This window comes from Antrostomus carolinensis, unplaced genomic scaffold, assembly GCF_000700745.2.
Source record: "Antrostomus carolinensis isolate BGI_N321 unplaced genomic scaffold, ASM70074v2 scaffold5817, whole genome shotgun sequence".
Classification (NCBI taxonomy): Eukaryota; Metazoa; Chordata; class Aves; order Caprimulgiformes; family Caprimulgidae; genus Antrostomus; species Antrostomus carolinensis.
This window is the reverse complement of record NW_010329474.1, coordinates 82,488-107,655: the sequence shown is the minus strand read 5'-3', so window position 1 is coordinate 107,655 and position 25,168 is coordinate 82,488. Positions and strand designations below refer to the sequence as shown.

The following is a 25,168-nucleotide window of genomic DNA, read 5'->3' as shown; positions in this document are numbered from 1 at the left end:
TGGTAATTATTTTGGGGGAAAAAGGTTTGTGGGTAAGAGATAAGAAGAATGCTACTGTTCTGGCAACTCATTGAACTCAGAGGTTTCCACAGAGTTCCCTAGACTTTGGCAGAGAGCCTATATTTACATGTTTTATTTAAACTAATTGTAGTATTTTTTTTCTTTAAGAGCTTATCTGTCTTTATTAGTCTAAATAAAGGCCATAATTATGTGTGTTCCTTAAAACAGTGTATTTACTAGCAACTGATGTCTGACATCAAGTTCCTACAAGGAAAAATCAGTTAAGTGGGTTATTCTCAGCAAACCTTACTAGACAGTACAGCAAGCTGCAGATACCCCTGCTGTTGTATTCAAAAATACTTCACAACAGATCCTTCTTCATTTTTTTCCCCTCTAATTTGCCATATGTTTAATTTTTGAAACATCACATTTTGATCTTTACATTTCCTTTTAAAAAGTCAAAATTAAAATAAATGAATGTAGCCAAACCTGCCACCCAAGTGAAAGACTTCCACTTGATTTCTTTTTCAGCCATGCTTGCAGTGACATCAGTAGTAGTTTTGAGTGCTGCCAAAAAGCTCTGTTAAAAGAGAAATCTTGGAAATACACTAGTTATGTTATTAGAAGATCCCTCAAGTTAGTGCTTTGTATAGACGTGTGTTGGTTTCACTTGGCTAGAACTTGGCTAGCACTGGGCTAGCAGCCAAACAGCCGTTCACTCACTTCCCCCCACCCAGGGGATAGGGGGGAGAACTGGGGGGCAAGGGCAAGGAGACTCGTAGGTTGAGATAAGAACAATTTAATAATTGAAATAAAATAAAACTTAAAATAATAATGATATTCAAATATTAATAATAATAGTAATAAAATATGAAAATGAGTGATAAACAGTGCAATTGCTCACCACCCACTGACCAAGCTTTTTAATTTAAATACTCCTTGTCCCCCTTAGATCTTGTGCTTGTAAACTAACAAAACACAAAGTCCTTCAACTTCCAGTGACAAAAATGCAAACACTGGTGTGTTCTCAGCGTTTCTCTCCTAACAAATCCCACGCTGAAACCAAAACCCAGTGCTGTTCTAGCTATTAAAAAGAAACCCAGCTCTGTCCCAGCTAAAAACCAGGACAAGATATTAGGGAATCTGTCAGCTTTAGAGGAGAATGTCTTGTCCTGACTAAAAAACACATCAGAACAACATCTTTATTGCAGGAGTAACACTGTCCAGCCTTAAAATGCCTCTCTCTCCCCATCAGGTGACTGCACAACTAATTCTGGACTAGCAGTGTTGTGTGGCTGCTATTCTAAACCAGAATGTATGAAATTGCAATTAATTAAAAACTGGATTGAAAGATATTTGAAGATCTTCTTGATCACAATGAAATAGGCTGGAATGTATTAGAATATCCTTACAGCTGATCTGAATGAATCATTACCAATGTCTTGCCAATTCCCAGTAATAGTCATCCCTTCTCATCTGTGGCTGTGCTCCAGATGTGAGCACTTAATCACATGCTCACATCTAAGCATGTAGGTTGGAACTGGATGATCTTTAAGGTCCCTTCCAACCCAAACCATTCTGTGGTTCTATAAATATAAGTGTGTTCTTAAGTGTTTTGATGAGTTGGGGTACCTTGCTATCAAAAATACAAGCAGATTCATTAAGGGCTGAAATTAAATAGTTCCTTTTGATATCCAAATAAATTAGGAATAGTTCCTACAGCAACTAAAAGTTCAAGGTAATGTGTGGAAAGAAGAAAGTAATTGAAAGCCAAATTAAGAATTCAGACCTGAAATTAATTTGAAGGAGTCAAATATTCTGATTAAAACCTAATTTCTGATTAGAAGCTGAAATGGCTTTCTTATTGTACTTTATGAAATATCCAGTCCATAGGGCCTGATCCTACAGTAGGTTAAAAATTGATGAAACATGGATGGATTTCAGGGGCTGAATTCAGCCTGGTGAAGAGAGCCTTTCTTTGGACTTCTGTATCAGGATAAATGTCAACCACTGGCAACTTGATATAGCAGCTCTTAGGATATCAGCTTCTCAGGCATACAACCATCCACCAAGAGGAGACATTAGCTTTGTAATTGTGTGTACAAACAATTATATCTGTGAAATGGTCTCTTGCAATCACAGAAGCATTTTTGCTTGCATGAGCAAGTGCTGCTCTCTGTACAGGCAGAATTTTCTCCAGGTTATATCTATTGCATAGCAACATCTATCATATGAAATTCTCACCTCCCGTGATTCATTCCAACCTACAAGCTTTATTAATGAACAATCAGGGTGCATATCAAATACTTTAGGTTTTCATATGAATTTCTAAGAATCTATAAAACATGTCAGTAGTAATGAGAAAAATATATTCTTCATTTCAACCAAAACATGTGATGTCTTTAGCACTTTTTAAAATAGAAATCAGAATCTTTTCATCTTACAATAATGGAATAAGAAACTTTGCATGGAGACATGGGAACTGTTTCCTTTAATCCTGACAGTGTGAAAAGTAATTTTAGTATGCCAAATAAATATTAACAATTCAACTGATAAGGTAATCCCTTTGGAATCAAGCTCGTTGATTTTCATTGTACAATTGTACTCTCTGTGAACAAAATGATTCAGAAAGAATGTCCATTTACATAAGCTGCTTCTGATTATCTGCTAAAAAAGCATAAAAAGACAGATTTCCCCCCTGTATTTATTTAAATGCAATAAAGATAAATGAGGATCTTCTTCTAAAATTACGAGTAGCTTTTTTTTCTATGAACATGTATATACCCTTTGCTTTTTAGAGTGTGCTGGTGTGCATAAAACTTTGCCACAAGATAGCACAGAAATTAAACATGCCACCAAGTCCTGCTCCAACAGTCTACTTAAGCAGTTGTTAACTTTAAATCAAGTGTTAGTCTTATTTTTTCTGCTAAAAAGTTTTACATAAGTTTGGGGTTTTTTTAAAAAAGGAGAAAAATTCTCCATCCTACAGAGAAACATCTTCAGAGACTTCTTTTTTTAATAGCTAATATGCATATAATTTCTATATGGATTTTACAGAGAGCTAACAATTTACATGTGTTTCTTCTGGAGTATTTATGTTGAGATGGTATATGGAGAAGTTTAAGGAAATAATATAATTAATACTGTATGATTTTAAAGGAAATATTATAATTTGAAACAATAAAATAAAGGTTGTTCTACCAATCATCTTTTCAACAGGATAAGTAAATTCTAAGACTATTTGACTTGAATTCATGATGGGTGGGAAAAGATATTTTTGTTTCCCATTTCCCAAATGTAAGTTCTGGAAGAAAAAAATCTCACAATATGAGACTAATAATTAGTCCTTGTTGGTGACATGATGCTCTCTGCCCTAAGGCCAGAATCTTTCAGCTGACACTACTGCATACTTTTCAACTAGAAGTCTACTAGATGATCTTTAAGGTCCCTTCCAACCCAAACCATTCTATGATTCTAAGTGTCCTTAAATAAAGGTTGTTTGCTATGCAATTACCTTCTTCATCATCTTTATGCACTGCAGATGAAACTGTGGCCACTGCTTATAGCAAAGGCTGAAAAGGCAACATTTGGGGATCTTATTTTTCATTCTGCCCTTCATTCCCTGGGTTTCCTTCAGGTCCCAATTTTTCAAAGTGGCCACCAGTTTTGAGAACTGTCAGTGTATGAATTTCTAACCTGGAATTTCTCAGATGTGTTTTCCAGGGACGTTGATCTCCCTGCTGACTCCCTTGGACATTGTGGCACGTATGGATTGCCATCCAGATATCCAGGCTCTCCAATCTCGTGGTTGCTTTAAGAAACAGATGCCTCTATTTGCTTGTCTTTTGAAAGAAGATGGATAATCATAAAACACTTTACAGATTATATTGAAACCAAATTAAAACCTTTTATATTTCTTACTAGATATTACTGAAGTGCAGGGTATGATTTCCTCCATTTTATCTGGACTGTTGAACAAATTTCAAATACTGTTACTACTGTCAAGAATTAATTTAATAGAGAAACATTTTCCTTTCCCCACTTAGGCAATCGTTCATGTTGCTGTTCTCCACACTACCATTCCATTCTGTGACACGTGTCTACCTACACTTCTCTTTGCTAATTTAATAATGACTTTTCCATCTGTGAATTTATATTCATTTAGGATATAATGTCAAATTATTTATTCTGTCTTCAGAATGTAATTGCACACTCTCTGATGTTACAATTTAAACAAAGGGCCATTTTTCTTCAGGTTGCTCTTCCCATGTTCATGTTTTTAAACAAAACAGTTACTGAAGCCAGGAATAACCCTGCCAGTTTGTCTCCCATAATCGTATGGATTGGCTAGACAAAGTACTTGGAAGACCTCAGGACATTAATAGACTGTTTCTCAAGATCAGTGTCAGAGATACCAGTATGACTGGATTACTTGTAAGATCTAAAGCTAATCCAAGATTTTTGTTCCTGTGTTTTGGCAGGAAAGCCCAGTAGTTTCTTTCCAGACGACAGTTTTATAGACTCTGGAGAAATTGATGTTGGCAGACGAGCCACACAGAAGATCCCCCCTGGTATCTTTTGGAGATCTCAGGTGTTCATCGACCACCCAGTGCATCTGAAATTCAATGTGTCTTTAGGAAAGGCTGCTCTGGTTGGCATCTATGGCAGAAAAGGCCTCCCACCATCACATACACAGGTAATGGGACCTCATTTCAATTAAATAATAGTTGTCTTAAATTGTATGCTCTTATGGCTTGTTGTTTTTATTATTTCAGCTATTTCTTTCAAGAATTTGTTGCATGCTTACAACATGTTGAAGATCATCTATCTAGAGAAAAGATAATCAAGTGATAATCGCAAGATATTTACACACATTAACCTGGTGGGCTGTAGACACAAGCAAAGCAGGCTATTGGCTAAGGCAGCAAGGTGCCAGAGGAGGAGGAAGAGGGGTTTGTGGGCTGGTAGCCATTGAGGTTATTAGCTGGTCTCCATCCAGCAGTCACACTCCAACTATTTCAAAAAGAATAATCTCTTAAGCAGTCTCATGTATCTCCTTAGGTCTGTCTCCCTCTTTCAGCCTCTGCCTTTCCTTTCTTATGGTAAGAGCAGCAAGACCTCAATCTCTCACCCTCACAGGAGCAAAATTCACTTTTGTCTTCTGTGCTGAAATGCCTTGAGCCAACTTCTCACATTATGCAAGTTCACTGTCAGATTAAACTGAAATTGTTCACAGCCCAGCAATTGGTGTATAACCAAACAAAATCAAGTTTTTACAGAAAGCCACTGGCTTACTTAAGGAAAAATCAAGGTACAGTTATTATTCTGTAGGACTAAAATCACTTCAATTTTAGTGGTGGCTTTTCTTGACACAGTGGACAAAAGGCACAGCAAGACATCACTTTCTGGGGAAAGCTCCAAAGAACTATCCCCTTACATAAAGATTTTGCACATTATTTTCTCAACTCTCCATTTCAGTTTCTAAGCTGCTTTTAAGCAGATTGATTAATACATCAGGGTATAACTCTGATTGGCAATGCAAAGCATCTTACTCCCATTTGAATCAGCAAGTTATCAAAGTATTACCGGGTTTATATTAATGTTGTAACTTACCCTTACCCTCCACTATTAACAGAAAAGCCAACACAACTCTTTGAGATTTACAGAATTACCATGCCTTTATTTTCTTTTTGAATAAACAAATAAGTTTATTACAATCTTTCTGGGCAATATGGTATTTTCTACATGTTAAAACACCTGCAACTTATTTATGTCAAAAAGGTGACATAAATCTATTCTTTCTCTGCCTAATTTCTGAAGAATTCATATATTTCAATAGGATCAGCAGGTTATAAATTCAGTGACACAGAAGTGTTGTTATGGCCCATTTTTAATCAGTCTCTCTTTATAGGGAGAGTCAAACATTTGAAACAGAAAACCTGTATTATTTAAATAAAAACTCAAGTCATGGTCACATAATACTAGCTCTAGATCAGAAGTCTGTATTGTTTATTATCATTATTAATTTCTGTTATGGAACAGGAGTTATTCCATGAATAGTTTCAAATGTTTAAATAACAAATGTAAAATATAACACCTAAACCTCAAGTCTATTGAAATGAAAGCAAAATCTTTAAATGTAGCAGGGCACTGTACCCAACCCTAGTAATCTTTTAAGCAACTAAGAACCCCACAGTGACCACCAGTGCTGCTGTTTTTTTCTTTAACCTAATTTTTGCTGGGATACTCTGAATGATTTGTCAGTGTCGGGACCTTTCCCATTTAAAACAACATGGTTGTGTATCAGTTGAAACCTCATCTGAGAATGAGATGTTGAATGTGGGATGTGGCACATGTTTGTCCATATTACATGCTGGAGGAGGCAATGCAGTTGCTCAGAATCCTTGTAAGTGCTGCTTTTTGTGTAGCCACTATTTGAGAGCTGTCTAGTATATAAAAAAATAATCATTCAATAAATAACCATTTTTGGACCAACAAAAATGACCAGAACAACATTTTTATGCAAAAAATAAAAATCATGGTGCACTAATAGAAGCAGATCACAAAACCCACCCTGTTCTGGAGAAATAACTTAATGAAGCTGCAGATATTGAATCAATATTGATTTATTACTTGTTAATATTTATTTTTTTGAAATTTATCCCTTTTCCTAGATTTATTATCTTATAAACCTGCTGTCAATTAAAACATTGTCCTCCTTCTGTATATTTTTATATGATGTTTCATCTCACCATAGTTTATTAGTCTTAGGAGTCTTAGAAGTCAGTAAGTAACCTGTTTTCTGTGCTGAAATTGTAAACGTGTCTCTCATAGTTAGTACCTATTACACAAATCTCATCTTTTCTTTTGCATAATCCAGAGTATCTGCTGCACCCCATAAATATACTCAATGAGTTTTATATCTCCAAAGTTTGTAAGGAATTTTATAAACAAGGTTTTGGCAAAATATGTGCTCAGAGCAGTGATACAGTCTCCTCCAGGAGAATTTAATAAAGGCTCAATTATTTTTCCCCAGCCTATCTAGTTGATGGCAGTAGCAAAATTCCAGCTAATAATCAGGTTTTCTTCTATGTTAGTGATATGCCAAGGCCTGGGTAACGGGCCTAAGCTAATTGTTGACCTCTAGACAGACCCTGTAAAGACTCTATTTGTTATAACATTTATAGTGCAAGAGCAATCAACAACTTTTAGCAGCCATCCACAAAAGTAATAATATGTGTAATCAGCAAACATCCTTGGTTAGGACTGAAATAAGTACTGAGACTGGACAGATCTCAGTTGAGAAATACATGGCTAAAACTGCAAGGACAGTGGTACTCCCTTGGATTCCTCCCCAGGGACTGGCCAGACTTTGAGCACAATCCAACCTGGCGGATGATGTGTCAGGTATTTCCACACAAAGGAAAATGCAAGTCATCCTGACTCGTGGAGTTTGATAAGTGAGGACTATAAAGCTGGACCCCTGTTCAGTGACTCTTTGGTGGCCTCATCTGAGGGTGGATACACTTCCCAATTGCCTGGGAGAGGTTCTCCAAACCCTCGCTGATCTGGGATGCTCCAGCAACTGTGGGTCTGGATGATGATAAATAGGACAGATGGTGAGGTATCTTTCTTAATCACTATTGCTAACTTTATGTAGTAATGATTAGATGTGTTGCCTAAGTATGTTGTTGCTTAGCAATATACTTCACTTACTCTGATTGCTCACTGCATTATTTCCTTTCTGTATGATTTTAAGATAATCAGTAAAATGAACTTACTCTTTTGGTTGGTGCTGGTGTCCTTTCTGTCAGCCCCTGTTAATTGGCAAAATATTCAGCAAAACAGTTAGATAATTAGATATTTCTTCTGTTTAGATAATCTATCTTCTGTAGTGTGAGTTTTAACAGAGTCTATTCTCTTTCAGGACCTTTGAATTGATCTCAAGGTTGTAAAACCTTAGCATATATTCCTGAATTTGGTAAAATGCTAAAGCTCATATTTATCCATGCTAAAACAACAAACTAATCCAGATTCTCTTTGGGAAACTTTCTCTACCTATGATCATCTGTCTTCTAGTTGAGGTTACCAACAATCATGGACAATAATAAGTAGGAAGAAAGTAGAAGCTCCAAATTTTGGTAGTCTTAGAAATAGAGCCTACAGAAGCCTAAAATAGTTTACTGTTAACTAAAGGCATTTCTTTTAATTCTTCTCAACAAATCATAATAAAAGTTACTCAATTTTATTATCGTCTATTAGATTTAATCTTCCTAGATCAAATCATTTTTTTAAACTCTTTTTAACCTAGGTCAAATTTTGTTAAATCATAAATTTTAGGGATTGCCATCACAGCTTGTGGGAGGCATTTTTCCATTTGTATAATTTGATTTGGTTAACATGGCATTTTATCTATGATTTCCTCACTTTCAATAACTCTGATTGCATTATTAAAAATCTCTGAATGTATTAAAATGCAATAATGCACAATCCATTTGTGGTTCAATTAATATTTACAACTAGTAACTAGTAACTTTGCAAAGTCACCAAGATCCACAGCAGCTTCTTGCAAATAAAATAAAGTTTATTATTTAGAAAGTTATTTAGAAAAATAACTTTATTAGAAAAATAATTTTAAAAAGTTATTTAGAAAAATAAACTTCTACTTTTGTCAGGAAGCTCCAAGTATAACCCAGATTGGACAACATCTGGCCGTAGCTGGATGCCTTGAAATTGTTTTCATCTCACTAAGCTTTAAGCAGCTACATGTAGTATGTAGGAAGAAATGAATGATCGTAATTCACAATCCATGGGATATTTCTTAGATGTCAGCTTTAGGATGATGCAGATTGCATTCTAAAAAGTGTCTCTTTGACTGCAATCCAGTGGTTCTAGAAAACTAATTCAAGCTCCTATGGAGAGGTCAGCCTTAGTGAGATGAACTTTACCTATGCTGTCTGCAGTTACCTTTTAAAAATGTAGACAATGTGTTCCATCATGCTCCAAAATGGAAATGGAAATATATAGGTTTTTTCTCTTACTCATTTTAACTTTTTCACTACACCTGGCCAATGTGTTCCTCAGTCAAACTCAACTTCATTGAGACATTCACAGCAACCAGACAGCACCGTGACATCCTCTGTCACTGCCCTTCTCAGCTGTGTCAGTCATGACCACGTTGAGACCTGATGAGGAATCAGCCTGGGCAATAACTCATCCTCAGAGTGCCTACAAATATCTGGCTCAAAAAGTGTCATTCAAAGCAACCTCTCACTAGTATCCTCTTAAAACTCAAAATCACTAAATCCCTGTATTTTTTAAAAAAAACAGAAACTTACATTTTCAATAATTTATTTTTAGATTTTATGTTTAAATTCTATTTTTAGATTTTCTATTTTTATATTGTATATTTTTATAATTTGTATTTGCATTATTTATTTATTTTTTTCAAAACAGAAACTCTGTCTCTGACAAAGCTAACATGGATAGAAACCCAAAAGGAATGCCCTTTTACATTCTCAAAAGACACTTCAGCACTGAATTGGGGAGATCTATATATTGAAATATAGCAAAAAAAAATTAAAGCAAGGCTCAAAACTTATTTAATGTAAATAAATAATTAAAATACAGTAATTAAAATACTCTAAGGGCAAGTTTTATCATTTCATGAGCAAGCTGTCATATGTAGCTTATTTCTCAAATGTTGTTGGAAATAAACACTTTTAATATTTTATTTTTAACTTAGCAATCACTGCAGAGTAAAGAACATGTCATGAAGTCTTCATCTTGGTTGACTTTGAAGACCATAGCAGACCACTTCATAATATAACAGAAACACCCAAATTTTGTTACTGTAAAGTCAAAAGGAATAAGAAGACTAAATATTGTTGCCACACTCAGCCAGCACTTAGAAACCATTCAGTGCAGCAACATTTACTGGTGCAAAAATAAGTGATGTTGTTTCTTTCTGCCTGTTTTCCTCCTTCCTGCCAAAAACTACAAGCTTATTTGACCAACTGGGTGAGAGAGGCAAAACCAAGTGAAGTCAGGGAATAGAAAAGCTAAGCTGTGCCTCAGCTGCTGTATTCTGCTCTCAAGATGACCTGTTCACCTAAACAGATTATAAAAGTCAGATTAGATAAGGTTCACTTAATATTTGTGAGGTCTGATAGGCTTGTATCTGACCCATCGCTTTAAAATATTACCAGACAAAATACAATTATTGCAGAAAGTCAGTGGAAAATTATTTAAATAGGAAACTGAAGGTAGTTACAATCCTAGTAGCAAAGTCAAAGCAGTTGTTCAGCTGAAGTTACTCTGGCAAAAAAATAAATGTCCTTTTGAGGAAAATTTCCAAAAGCCACCCCCTAAATGGGACTTTTATATGTTACTTTACCATCTCTTTTCCATCTTCATCTTCTATGATCTTTTAACCACTTTTGCTATTGCTTTAAGAGAAAACCCTTGCTGGCTAAGCAAAATACTTCTGCAAAACATCTACCAGGATTTATTTACAAATATCTCTTATCCTTTCATGGGTGACCTATAGCAATTCTGTCACACAACCTGGTTGGGCCAGATGATCCATTTTTCTGTCTATTTTCCTTATTAGCCAAGACACAAAGAAGGTAACAAATAAGCTTCTTACCATTGTATTTACAGTGCAATTTAGGCATGGTTCCTGGACCTCATGTTCACCATGTTTTTGCTTCTACAGAATGAAAATGCAGCAGTAGGGTCAATATGCCCCAAGTCACATTCTAAAGAAAGATGATTTCCTCATTCATGTAATTACAGAAAAATACATTCATATACGAGCTATTTCCACAATGGTTACTTACAGGGAGTCCAGCAACACACTCAAGTTTACCAGAGAAAATCCTGTTTATGATGCTTCTGTAGATCCAGAGCAAGACATTAAGCTTGAGGAAGCCTGAAATGCACACAAACATCATTCTTTTTTATGTTTCAGTTTGACTTTGTCGAGCTCCTTGATGGAAGACGTCTACTGACACAAGAGGCGAGAAGCTTAGAAGGACCTCAGCGGCAACATAGAACTTTTATGCCCTTGTCCAGCCATGAGACAGGATTCATCCAGTATTTAGATTCAGGAATATGGCATTTAGCCTTCTACAATGATGGCAAGGAATCAGAAGTGGTTTCTTTTCTTACTACTGCTATTGGTAAGGATTTCCTGTATTATTCTTAAACTCCTAAATATGCCTTGAGGCCAGATATTAACGCACATACTCAAATTGCACGGTGCTTTTGTGTGGTTTCAGAGAGAATGCTGGTAGGGGATTGTATTTAGCAATGAGATGAATACTGTTAGGCCCTAAATATCTCATAACTATTTTGTAGGACTTTTTAGTAACTGTATCCTTAAAGACATTCAACCCAGTGCCAAAGATGTATTACAGGCTTGAAATTCCCTGCTTCATTTTATTTCTTTGATCTTCTTTTTATTTAGGGGTTTTTTTTTTTTTGGTTGGTTGGTTGTTTTTTGTTCTCATTCTGAAGCAGAGGTATAGGAATGACTGAAGAGCAGACAGCAACACCATGCAACAGGTTTGTGTGACACAGTCCTGCCTTTGAGCACCATCAAAATTACTCAAGCTGGAGTTCAGGCAGAGTACTGGGGTTAAGACTCCAGTAAAGAGCACAGCAAGGCTTGGTAGTAGGAACCACGATAACAGGAATCTCTGTTTCTCCTCGCTGACAGAAGGAAGCTCAGATTTCTTAAGAAGAAAAAATTAACTAAACGGGTCTCTCAGCTTCTCTGGCAGCCAAGTGCCCTGTCAGCTCAGCGCACAGGCACTGATTTGTTGTTGTCCAAGGAGGAAAGGATGCTGCCTGTGGGCTACCTGACAGCCTAGCACACTGGGTATTCTTCCTCCAAGCTGTAAATATCAGAATCTATTTCTGATTCAATAATATTTAATTTTAAATTTGACTGACCTGCTGAAACTGTTCGTTTGGATGTGATTTAAAGATTGGTCCATAAAACTAGCACTCAGCTTTTTTCTAGCCACAGTGATTGTTTAATGGATTTTTTTTTCTTTGCTGAAAAAAGCAGACTCATTCCAAAGCTGCCATTAATCCCTCTCCCAGAAGAGGCATTGGTGTTGAGTCTCAGCTGTCTGCAATAGTTACCTAAGAGCTACGGGCTGTAATTTGTCTTGGCAGGTTAATTAAAAGTTTAGGTCTTATTAAAGCAAAGTCATTAAGATCCAAATATTCCATTTTAGCACTAAAGTTTATCTACTGCAGAAGTGGAAATGCTGCTATAATACACTGTGTTCAGTTTAAAACCTGGAAATGCACATGTTCAGTCCTGTTCACAGTTAAGCTACAGCAGAAATAGTTGCACATTAGCTTATGAAGTTGAAATCTTGCTCTATAGAATGCAGATTTGCTTTCATTTAGTTTACTTTAGTAATTTGAGCTTTTACTTAACACTGACCACTTTCTGCCCAGAATAACCTCTAGGTACTTTTCTGAAAGCGATTTTATTTTCCTTGTCTAAAGAATTTCTTCACTTTAAAATTCTCATCACAGGAAAATTGCTAAGGCTCTCACAGCAGAAAACACTTTTAAAGCACAGTCACAAGTTGTTCTTGTTTTCAAAGTGATGCTAAGTGTTCTGGCCAGACTTTTCTCTTGGCCTCATTGCACTAACATAGGGAGAAAAAAATATATATATATATAAAAAAAAAGGGCAAAACATTATTAATTTGCCTTTGAACAGTGGGGGAACAGTGTGGGTGAGCAGCATGTCAGACTGTCCTTAGGGCAATCCTGTTTTTTATTGCACTGTACCTTCATGACCACATGATAAACAGAACAGTCCATGATATATAACCACGATATATTCTATATATCCCCTGTTGACCTTGTTTATCCCTCCTGTCTTTCAGTACAAGGACGATTTCTTTTGCTACACAAGAGAAAGCTTTGCCCCATCTGTGGGAATCACTTTGCCCACTGGCAGCTATATGTCAACACAAAGCTATAGTGTACAGGAAAAGATGTTTAGGTACAAGCTATGTACTTTGAAACTCACTTGAGATGATAAATAAAAATTTTAGATTGGAAGATGTGACTTCTTGGCTAGAATTTGGCCAGAGAAGTGCAGCATTTTTATAAGTACCATAAAAAAAAATATATAATAGCCTTAACAAGTTGGTACCTTTCTTCTTAGTCTAAATTTCAACAGCTTGTTTTAAAAAAAGAAAAATCAAGTCAGGTGGTTCATACAAATGTACTGTAATGCTTCTGAACCTTTCTAGTCTATTCATGAGGTCTGGCAAGACATGATTGCTAGATTTTAAGTCTATAAATACCATAGTACTGTAGTGTTACAAATTTTTGTTGGTGCCAGAGTGAAAAGGCTACAGCAGCCTGACACAGTGTTTATGAACCAGGGTGTAAAATTGCAATGCCAAACAAATAAATCAAGTCACGCGTGATGGGAGCCTTAGATCTTTCTGTGTGGGGTGAGGAACCTGCAGAGGAGTTGTGTTGACTGTCAGAGGCAAGCTGCCATTTAATTTGATTTTTGTGGCAGGAGTACATAGCAAAATCTCCCTTTCCTATTGCACGGGCACCGGGCGTACGGTGAGTGTGTGTTTGAAAAGTATAGCTGTGATGCAGGAAGAAGTAGGATCCAGTGATCTGAGAACAGGACCAGCAGCCTGAAACTCCTGAATTCTGATTGATGTGCTAATTCTGACCCAGCTCTGGCTCATGCTTCAGCTGCTCACCGTGTAAAACTGAGGAGAGTGACATTTCCCCAGAGATGCTGCGAGGGTGATAGAACTGCTGGGAAAATACATTAAGCATTAATTAATGATCAGGGATAATAGTAGAAAGCACAAAATTGATAATGATGATCATAATGATAAATTCATAAAGCCAAACTGTGCTGTCATTCCTCAGGCAAACCTCTCCCATGAGTAAGGACTCACCTGAGTAAAGGACCGTAGCTTTTACTTCAGCAAGAAAAATGTTGAATGGAAAGGGTGCTGGTTTTCCAAGTGTATCTGCTCTGTTCCAACAGACTGAATTTTCAGAGCCAGTAAAATCATTGCAGGCTCCATATGACAGTATGAACTGCAATTACTGTGCAGTGCTTGTCTGGAATGATTTGACCTTCATTATACTAGAGAAAACTGGAGAAAAAATGGGAAAAAAAGCATCTGTATCCTCAGTTTGATAACAGACAGTTAATTTCATAAATTGTGAGGCTGTCCATCATCCAGTTTTGGAATCTGACATAGCTATAACTAAATCCACTCAGGAACATTAGCACTGATTTTGAGGGCAGGAGATGGCAGTTTAGCCTGTTTTCTAAAAGGATGTGGAATCATCGTCACTAAAGTGTTAGGTGGTGTCAAAATGTGTGTCTGTTACATGCCACTGCACATAAACCGGGGGAGAATACAGCATCATAATGCCTGCCAGAAATTATACATCTGCATAATAAAGGCAATTCAGGTGGAGGGGGGGAAAAAAGGTTATTCAGGGAAAGTTTTCATCTTTTAATAGCATTTTTATATCTCATTCCTCTGAATTACACTGCAAGACATTGTAAAGGAATGGACAATCAAGGTCTCTCAATAATAACTTAACCTTTTTGTAAATTACATTGGTGGCACTTTCTGAAATTTCTAATAGAAACACTTCTCTGGAAAGTGTCTTGTGGATTCACCTCTGCCTGATAGCACTGCTTTATTTAGAGCAGTCTTGTATAAGTGGAGCAGCATAGTAGGGTGAGGAATCAACACATCTGAGACAAAGATGTTGGCCAAAAAGCTGCTCAGTAGAAGCAAGAAACATCTGAGAGCCTGAAAACAGCATCTACAGAGTCAGAAAGTGTCTTCTAGCAGCTGTTATTGTTGAGCTTGGGCAAGCTTGGCTGTGCAGGGCCACTGAGAAATCAAAAGGAACTCCCTGAAAGGAGGGTGGAGAGAGGTGGGGGTGGGTCTGTTCAACCAAGGAACAAGGGACAGGACAAGAGGAAATGGCCTCAAGTTGCACCAAGGGCAGTTGAGATGGGATGTGAGGAAGAATTTCTTTGCTGAAAGGGTTCTGAGGCATTGGAAGGGGTTGCCCAGGGCAGTGGTAGAGTCCCCATCCCTGGAGGGATTGAAGAGTCATGTAGACATAGTGCTGAGGGACATGGGTTAGTCGGGGACTTGTCAGTGTTGGGTTCATGATTGGACTTGATGATCTTAAAGGTCTTTTCCAATCAAGGCAATTCTGGGATTCTGTAAAAAGCAAAATCAGCCTGAGTAGCTCAGATTTGCTTCCCTGCCTGTGTGCAGACCAACTTAAACTCTACCAACTTCCAATTCAGAGGGGATGCATACGTGTGATCCACTGACAGTCTCAAGGCTGTTCACGTTATTTACACTTGCTTTGCTAATGTCTGGAGAAGTCTAAATTGGTTCCATATAAGTACTGAGGAGTCAGGATACTGTGCAGACTAACATGAGGTGTGATCTGTTCTGGCTTACACTTTCTTTTAGCTCCTTAATGCCTGAGTTACTTGACTTAAAACTCCCCCATGTGTGATTAGATCTTCAGGACTCTGAGCAAAAGTGGTTTAAATGTCCCAGCTACCCTTTTCTGAACTTCTTTGGCTATATCCCACAAAAGAGGCTGAAAATTTAGCAAGTACTTTGCTGAATCAGGACCCTTTTAACTGTTAATGGGACTCCAGATGCTCCATGGAAATACTCAGTTACTTCAAGTGTTGTTCTCCCCTGTTGCATCAGTATGGTCATCTTAGCTCTTCCCTTATTTCACAGAGGGACTTGTAAGCACTTCCACCTTGTGGTAACCCACTACAGATAATTAATTAGTTGCCTGTTCCTTTCCAGACTCACAACTCTCTTCTTGCTCTACAAAGAAAAAGAAATACAACAGCATATGAGAACCATGGCAGGGAGGAAAATCACAACTTCACTGTTGATGTTATTGATCTCCCTCATGCAAAATAACAGCAGAGCTTTGCATGCTCTGCAAATAGTTTTTTTGCCTCCAGCTCTGTGTGTCCCATTACAAGCCCTTGCTTGACAGACACTCTATCAGATGGTCAGTGCTTTTTTTGATTACCCTCTTGTTGCCGTCATCCCATTTTTTGATGCTTTGTTTCCTGCTTTTGGCTCTTACCCAGCTTCTCTGAGTGTGGTAAAGCTTGTAGGTCTCAGTCTGGTAGTATTTAGAAAAGAGATACAGTCAGTCAATTCAGGTAGGAGGCAAAAAGGGCATTTATAAGTCCCTGCCAGGTAGTGCTGGGTTTTTTTCCCCTGTGAATTTGGTCTCACAAATGTTGTTACAATGACAGGTCTGCTTGACTGAAAACATTACACTTATCCACAGATTCAGGTTATTATGCTGCAGCACTGCAAGGTGTCTTCCACTAAACATCCAGCTAAGGATCCTTCGGTGAGAGTTGAATTAATCAATGCAGAAGGATGGCAAGAAGACAGGAGATTGCTGTCTCCAGCCTAGCCAAATCCAGCCTAGTCAAAACTAGCCTAGCCTGATAGGCAGGGCATCACCCAGAGAGACAGAAATATGAGGTGAACTCCCTCTGCCTGAGCTTTCCATGATCTGCAAGAATTCCCCTCCCCAAGCAGGTGTAGTCGTGTGCTTAGTGAGGTTTCACTTTCTCACCCAGCCTATGTGTATATCTAAGCTGTTTGCTTTACAGGGTTTAATAAAAAGCAAACATAGCCTGAGCCTGGATCTGGAAATGGAAGGACAGCTGTGCAGAGGTGAAACTTTTCACATTAGTTTTCTCTCTCCCTGGCCAGAGGTTTTTTGTTAGCTATATTCTTGGTCAAATAGTGATGATGTTTTTAGATGGATAGTGATACAGCCCTTAAAACTCCAGCCCCTAGAAGTCAGCAATAGCTTTATCAGTGCCCTCTTAATCTTTTCACCTTTTTTCCCCAAAAATTGATGAACAGTCTCATTTCCCAGGGAAGTAAGCCGAGAGGATGAGCATGTTCCAGTGTTGGAGTTTATCTCCCTGTCTGCCTTTTCAGACAACTCCTAACAGATCAAACATTGCTCCTGGTTCTTAAATCCCCTTCAGCTTCAGTCAGTAATGTTTGTACATGGCACACTGCTCCCTAAATGCTTCCTGCAGCTTTCTGCCTGCTCCTGCTGGAGCTACAGCACTTCCAAGAAACCTAAAAGTCAGACCAATCCTTTAAAATCTCCGTGTTATTTGTGATGACCTTTTTTCTCTCTGCAAGTGACTGAAACAATTCTTACATAATAACCCTGCTTCCCAAGCCATAACGGCAGGCAAAATTATTATTTCAGGGTTTTTTTTTTCTTTTGAAGATGGAAGGCATCTCTAATATAGGGGAAATTAGGGACACATCTCCCAAGATAATTAAATAATAATCAGCCTATAAAGGTCAGATATTTGGCTGTAAAAACTTCCACAGCTGCTTTTTCCATACAGCGTGTTGTCTCTTCATTGATGCTCTGTGAGTAAAAGGTAGCAGTAGAAAATTATAGTGTGTAAAGCTAGCTTTGCTTTAAAGCAGAGATGGAACCATGTATTTAGTGTTACACGAGCTTTTCCTTGGTGCTTTTTTTTATTTATATATGTACACACCTCTTCCAGTAGATCTCATGATTATAAGTGATAATTTGGGTGGGAAAAATAGACAAGCAGACACATATTTTCATTTACATTGTTACACAAAAGAAATTAAGCCATATTTGTCAAGATTGCTTGGCTGCCAATAAGTATTCATCTCAGCAGAAGTTAGACATCGGAATGTCTTTAATGATACAGATTTTGTCTGGTTTGGGTCATGCTTTAAAGCAGTAGAAAAATGAAGGTAGATTTGGCTTTTTTGGAAACCTTTGCCTACATCTGTACTTACATGGACTGGTAGCCTTGAACTTGCTTGTCAGTGTGCTGTTTGCAGGCAGGCAAGTTCTCTTGATCTGACAGAGCTTGTACTAAAGGTTTATTGATTGGGGTAATTACTTTAGTTTTAGGGTCAAGAAAAGGTTTATTTAATAGTGAAGTCCAAGCCTTTTTCTCTCTTTCTGTTATTTCTGTCTCTCTTTTTTTTTTTTTTCCAGTTGATTTTTTTTCAGAGCAGCAGAATTCTGCCTTAATAACACAGCATATAGTGCTATCAGAGGGTTTCTGGAGAAATGTGTAAAACAGTGCATATGGTTTTTGTTTTTACACTTTTGTATATAACTCTTTCCATGCACCCCAGACTGCAGGCTAATGTAAGCACAGCTTGTTTTATTCCTGTGTCGTATTCCCGTACAGCTCTGTGCAGACTTTGCTTTCCATGAATGCTCCCCTGCTAAAGCACAGAAATAAGGTTGTGGGAGTGACTCGTACACTTTGGCAAATGAAAGGAGAAACCTTTCTCTACTAGAACAACAGACTTTTTAAAGACTTAATTTTCCAAAGGCTGTATTAAAGTGTCTGCACTCACATGCGAGACCACAAAAGAAAACAGAAACCAACAACATCAACAGCTCAGGAGTAACCAGACCAACCTCTCCTTTTGCACGGGGCCGAGTGGGATGAGAAGGACACAGCCTGTACAGTAACTCCTGGTGTGTGTTGACTTTTTAAATGGTAACGGCTGGTTTGTGTGTTAGATGTGTGACTGCTTTCTTCAGCTAAGTGCTACAACAGTCTTATAGAATCACAGAATGTTGTCAGTTGGATGGGAACAACAAGGATCATGAGTCCAACTCCTATCCCTGCACAGGACAATCCCAACATTCACACCATGTCCCTGAGGGCCTTGGCCAAATGCTGCTGGAGTCTTGTCAAGCTTGGTGCCATGAGCACCTCCCTGGGGAGCCTGTTCCAGTGCTCCACCACCCTCTGCCTCAAGAACCTTTTCCTCATGGCCAACCTCACCCTCCCCTGCCACATCTTCCTGCCATTTCCTCTGCTCCTGGCATTGGTGGCCAGAGAGAAGAGATCAGCGCCTGCCCCTCCTCTCCCCCTTGGGAGGAAGTTCTAGACCGCGATGAGATCTCCTCTCAGTCTCCTCTTCTCCAGGCTGAACCCACCAAGTGACTTCAGCCTCTTCTGACACGGCTTCCCCTCTAAACCCTTCCCCAATTTTGTGACCTTCAGAAAAAGAGTTACATAAATTACATTAAACTGATTTCTAGAGAGCTTGCCTCTAGGGAGGCGTGGAGAAGGAACACGATTTGATCAAGTTTGTGCAGTGAGTCCATAGAAGGCAGAAACAGAGCCATGAGTTCTACTTTTTCTCTGTCCCTGATCAAAGACCACTGGCAGCTCAATGCAGTTACCTTGCAGTCCTTGAGATGCCCCAGGGACCTGAGGGCATCTCTACAGGGGGGCAGATCTGATGTAAAACCTACAAGAGAGACTCAGGCCCTTCTGTAACAGTGGCTGGAGACCAGGCATCATACTCAAGAGTGTGTCCTCAAGCACCAACCTAATTGAACTTCAGACACCAGTCATTCCAGCCAGTACATCTGTATTTATCAGGTGGGATATGTTTGCTAAAGACTTCATGTCAAATGAAACTTAATCTTTAATGCACCCAAAATTAGAACATTGCCAAGGTTTCGTGGTATTTGTTTGACCAAATGAGATCACATTTGAGGTCCTCTCTGTGTGTGTATGCAAGAATGTTTTTTTTCCCTTAGAATAAACCAACTTACAACATCATTTAAAGTGAAACTCAAGGCCAGGTTTTGCCTTGCCCTGAGCTACAGGAGAAGAAATTGTAATGTACTGAACGTGAAGTAACATCCTGCTTGCTAGTGCAGCTCCAGAAGTTGAACCCTGAAGGTTGAATAATTGTTGTTTCCTGTATTAGTTTGTAACAATTTATGAGAGCAGGAAGGAATAATTTTTATTTTTTTTTCAATCCCTTGGGCAAACTGGGGATATGAGAGTTTCATTTAGTGGAGCGAAATTCCGATTTAAAAAAATTCCAGCTGCAAAAAATGAAAACTGGGAAGAAATGTTTTCAAGGTGTCCTTCTAGATGTCCACAGTCTTGTCATATGTATGTTACAAGTATGGGATTAAAGTGTTATTGTGCCTAGAAGCTGCCCTGTAGAAGGAAGAAGAAGGCTTCAGCCCAACAGCAACTCTTTGTTTAAAATCATTTCTTTTTTCTTTTCCCAGCTAACTTCTAATCTGTGATCACATTTCAAGTGATTTAGAACAGAGGGTTTTTTCAGATGGTCGATGTACAATTCCTTAAGAACTGTATTGCATAGACCCTTTCATGCTTTTAGCATTGCTGACATTCTCAGGGAAGAAAACAGTGTTCCCTGTATATCCCCATGAACAGCAGAAATACATTAGCAGGATTGTCTAAAAGTTGCCTTCACTCTGGTCCCAGTCAAGTCAAAGGAGATTTCACCATTAACTAGTAGTATTCATAGACCAGTGCCCAAGTGCTTTTGAAATCCCATTACACCTTATGCTTTCAACCATCTGATAGCTTTAGATTATAAGGCATTCTGCACTAGAAAAAAAATTTTTTAAAAAGGAAGCAGTAAGAGAAAGGAATGAATCAGTGAGATAAAGCTCCCTCTCAAAGGGCAAAGCAAATTCAGACCAAATGTGGCATAAGCTTCTGAAATGGTCAGACTTGTTCTCTTCTTTATTTATTCCCCAAACTATTCCCACTTGGTTCTTGTTTCTGTAGCCCAGAAGTTCAAAAATAGTGCACAGAAAAGCTGTTTTTGTAGTATTTCCAGCTGGGCCAGGAGTCGAATGTGCCTGAAATAGTGTGAGAAAGACTGACATTATTGTGGTGAGAGCCATTTGGGTACCTGGATGGATATCTCAATCCAGACCTAGAAGCAAAAGTACAGACATCTCAAGGGACAATGTGTTCACATGATGTACTGTCAAATTTGGCAAACTCAGCAGCTCTTGATGGTTTCAATAAGCAACCCAAACTGATCCTGAACGCTGAACTTTTTTGTGCTTCACCATCACCTTTTAAAATGCTCCAGCCTCTAGAGTCACTGCTGGCTGGAGCAGGTCTTTGCTGTCAGAACACTGATGGAGACGTGGGGTATCTGCCATTGCAAACACCTTTATTTTTTTTTTAAAGTTCTTACAGAAATAGAGTGGGAGAAGAATAACATGCAATTGAATACTGTGATTACTCTACTTCACTCTGACTTTCCAGAATCAGCAGAGATTTAAGGAGTTGTTTAGAGGACTGTCTGCTTGTTGCCCTTAGTCTAATTTAGCATCCGGATATCTGCATGTGAAGGTTAGAGTTCCACTGGGATATGAGAGCAAAGAGGGTTATATGCATGGATCTTTAATTAAAAAAAAACCTCCCAGCCTTCAGAAAAGCTAGAAAAAAAAAAAAAAAATCATAATCTGGCACAACACCAAGTGGCATTAGCAGTATCAGCATCACACTAGGTGCCCTGCAGAAGAGGAAACTGTGAAAGAGCACTCAGAAATAATGACTGAGTTTCCATGATGCTGTCAAGACTTTCACATCCCTGGCTGCCAGGTGTGGATTACTTGAGCTAGAAATGTAAAAGCCTTATAAAACACAAATGAAGCAGCAAAATCGAAATCTCAGCAGGTGAGGATGTATCATAAGAAGGAATCAGTCCTTTTAAACTTCAGCTGGGGAAGGAAGAGGAGGAGCAAGAGAATACCAGCCCCAGTATTTCCACGTTTCCTTTGTTTCCAAAGCATGATTTTTTTTCTTTTTTTTTTTTTTTTAACACTTTCTCTTTTTTTTAGCCCATAATGTCAAATCTGATGTTTCAAGATATCTGAAACCTCTTTTGTTCCCTCTCACCTCCGCGTCTCCCTTGGCATTGTTATCACAATTACAGGGGCAGGTGACAGTTCTCTAGGCTGAGAATCCAACCTACCCTGCAGTGAAATTCAATTGAGTAGCATCATTTCTTTGAAAAATAAACAAGACTGCAAGCTCTGCAACTGGGAAGTAAATTAAATGTGTTCGCAGAGCTTCAGAATCTTCTTTGCTTTTCATGTTATACTGCCTGACTTCCTATTAAAATTATTGCTAGCGTAGTCGGGGCAGTGACAGGGAGCGTTTTTGTGAGAGATGTTATTGCAATGAGCTTGTAGGTGACAGCTTTATCCTGGACAAGCAGGTCTAGGAGAAAGAATATGTGGCTCACTAAGGTTACTCTGGTGCAGCAACAGAGAATTAAGGTGAAATAATGTGATGTCCCTTCACTCTCTGTGGAATGTGATTCATGGTAGGGTGGGAGGGATGCTCTGCACTCCTGATGGCTCTTTTACATTGATGTGACTCACACAGAGGATTTCAAGGTTAACTATGAACCATGGAGTCTAACTACCAGGTGTGCTCCCTCCCCCACAGCAAAGCATCTTCTTTAGCCAGGGGAACATGACTATGACCTGAAAACAGGTCAGTGGACAGTCAGGAACAATTTATTTCTGTGTGACAATAAATATGTGTTCATTTGATACAGTGAACAATTCTCCTTTAAGTATTTGTTTTACCTCCAGATTTTTTCTTATTTATTTACTATTTTTTTTAATTAATACATCTGTGTGTACAGAGGGTTGCCATTGATAAGGGTAGAACCTTTCATTACACTTGTATCACAGAATCACAGAATGGTTGGGTTTGGAAGGGACCTCAGGAGATCATCTAGTCCAACGCCCACACCAAAGGAGGTTTCCTACACCAGGTCGCACAGGAAAGTGTCCAGGTGGGTTTTGAACATCTCCAGAGATGGAGACTCCACACCCTCTCTGGGCAGCTTATTCCAGTGCTCTGACACTTTCACAGTAAACAAGTTTTTTCTTAAGTTTGTGTCAAACTTCTGGTGCTCCAGTTTGTGCCCATTGCCCCTTGTCCTGTCACTGGGTACTACTGAAAAGAGCCCGGCCCCATCCATTTGGCCCTCACATTTCAGGTGTTTATAGAATCATAGAATAGATTGGGTTGGAAAAGACCTCCAAGATCATCAAGTCCAACCCCCTGATCATTTGCCCTGAGGCAAATATCACCTGTGCTCCTGACCCCTGAACTGACCGACCCAGTGCTTTAAAGTCTTTTTTAATAGACTTTTTATAGACATTGATCAGATCCCCTCTCAGGCTGCTCTTCTCCAGGCTGAACAGTCCCAGCTCTCTCAGCCTCTTCTCGTAAGGTAGATGCTCTAGGCCCCTCATCATCTTTGTGGCCTCCGCTGGACTCTCTCTAGAAAATCCCTGTCCCTCTTGAACTGAGGAGCCCAGAACTAGTATCTCCTTAGGCTGGTAGATTGGAAGATGCAACAATTTACTTCAGGCTCAGTAACTTCATATATCTTCTCACCAGCACAGAGCAAAAGATTTTGAGGCCATTTCTTGTGTAGAGGTGGAGTAGAATACCAGTTGAAGAGACCAAACAGTGACAGTACCTAAAAAAACTTGTTCTTTGTATCATCTTACTTCTAATATTGAACATTCTTATTGGTAAAACAAGTTTTGTTTTCTTTGAATCTTCATTCTGGAAACTGAGATTAGCACTGATTCATTAAGGTATAATTCTTCTACTGGAATGCTATTCCTACATGTTTCTGATACCAAACATTGCCAGTTTCAGAACAACTCTTTGAGACTATCCAATGAAACAGTTCCATGTGAGCTCATACAAGCACACTGCTCTGAATGGCATTTAATCAGTTCTTAGAAAGCAGTCCTGGTGCTTATTAACTCCCAGGAAAGCTACTGCCTTCAATTGCCAGTAGATTACTATTTTTTTCTTTGCTGGTAGATAGTTGCCTCTAAATGTCTAGGGAATGATGATGCTTGGTGGCAAATGTAGGCTATAAAATATTTATCTTTAACACACAATTGTGTTACTGCAGCCTCTAATAGGATTTGGTGTCAGGCAAACATCTGCCTTGGCCTCTGGCCCAAAGATATAGAAACAAGCTATTAAGTAAGTTGAATGTTGCATAGTAAATAAATAAGACGGAAATACTGTTAAAGTAGCTCTACCACTGACCAACAAACATGGTGAGTACATAACAGAGAAGTCCATCAAGAGTCTAACAATTTAATATCCTTAATATGTTTATTGTATTTCATCTGGATAAAAGTAATTCATTGAGGTAATTGTAAGCCAGGCTGACAGATCTTTATAGAGCTCACCACAGTAGAGTTGGCTTTCACGGGGCTTTTTGTCAGCAGCAAAGTGGTCCCCTGAGCAGACCATTAGCCTGGGAGCTTTGTCGCTGTCACACAAGTCCATTTATGTTATGAAACAAACAGTGTATTTGTCTAGGCCTCAAATTACCATTGTAAAAAAAAAAAATGGGTATGGTAGCAATTAGCAATTTCCTATTGAACTCAGTGATCTCCTTAAATGAAAGATAGTGTAGCATGAAGTCCTACTATGGGTATGGGCAGGATCATGCCAGTTTATAGCTTCTCCCAGGGTAAGGAGTGACTGCAGTGGGAAACAAGCAATGAGATAAAGGTTTCAGACAAGTTTCCTTCAAAATCTACCACCTGTGAGATTACTTATACTAAAAAAAGTCCCCTGAGAGAAATGTCAAAAATCCCAGTGTCCTCAGCAGCTGTAAGTCAGTGTGATGTATGAAGTAAAGCTGGTTTGCTCCAGACCATGATCTGTTTCTTTCTCTGCTTTGATGATTAAATCTCTTGAGCAGGAAGGACCTTAAAGAGTACTTCAGAAGGAGAGTTTTGCTCTTGGGGAAGTCTAGGCTTTCACATTTAAATGAATGTTTTCCATCTCTTGTTTTTATCAATCTAGAAGCACTTTTGTACATCCTCTTTTTCCTGAGTGAGGTAGGCTGGACTAGTGTAGGGAGTACCTGCTGTGTCAGACAAGGCATTTCTGTAGCATCCTCCAAAATGAGACAGTGTGGATCTAAAGACTGTGTCTCATTATGTCATTTACTCCTTCCCTCAGAGGAAATCTGGATGCTTACAACATTTATTCAGGAAATTACTTGGGGTTTTTTTCAGTTGCTAATTTTTGAAGCTGGCAGGACAAGTACTTCCATACACAAGCTTCTGCAGTCCCTGTTAGAAACCACATCCCCTCAAGTTTTGCAGGTCTGTCCCCGGTGTGAGTTGCTTGCTTTCAGGGTGTTTGCTTCTGCTGCCATTGATT

The 25,168-nt window shown here is 38.6% G+C and overlaps 1 protein-coding gene across 1 annotated transcript in view; it reads left to right on the top strand.

Annotated features, from left to right (window-relative positions):
* Positions 1-25,168, top strand: part of LOC104528532 (teneurin-4-like) — a gene marked incomplete at its 3' end in the record, with an annotated part of 96,236 nt that overhangs the window by 960 nt on the left and 70,108 nt on the right. The window contains exons 2-3 of the mRNA XM_010172569.2: positions 4,482-4,696; positions 10,973-11,183. Of these exons, the coding sequence (XP_010170871.2) occupies positions 4,482-4,696; positions 10,973-11,183 (426 nt within the window). The remainder of the gene's footprint in view (positions 1-4,481; positions 4,697-10,972; positions 11,184-25,168) is intronic.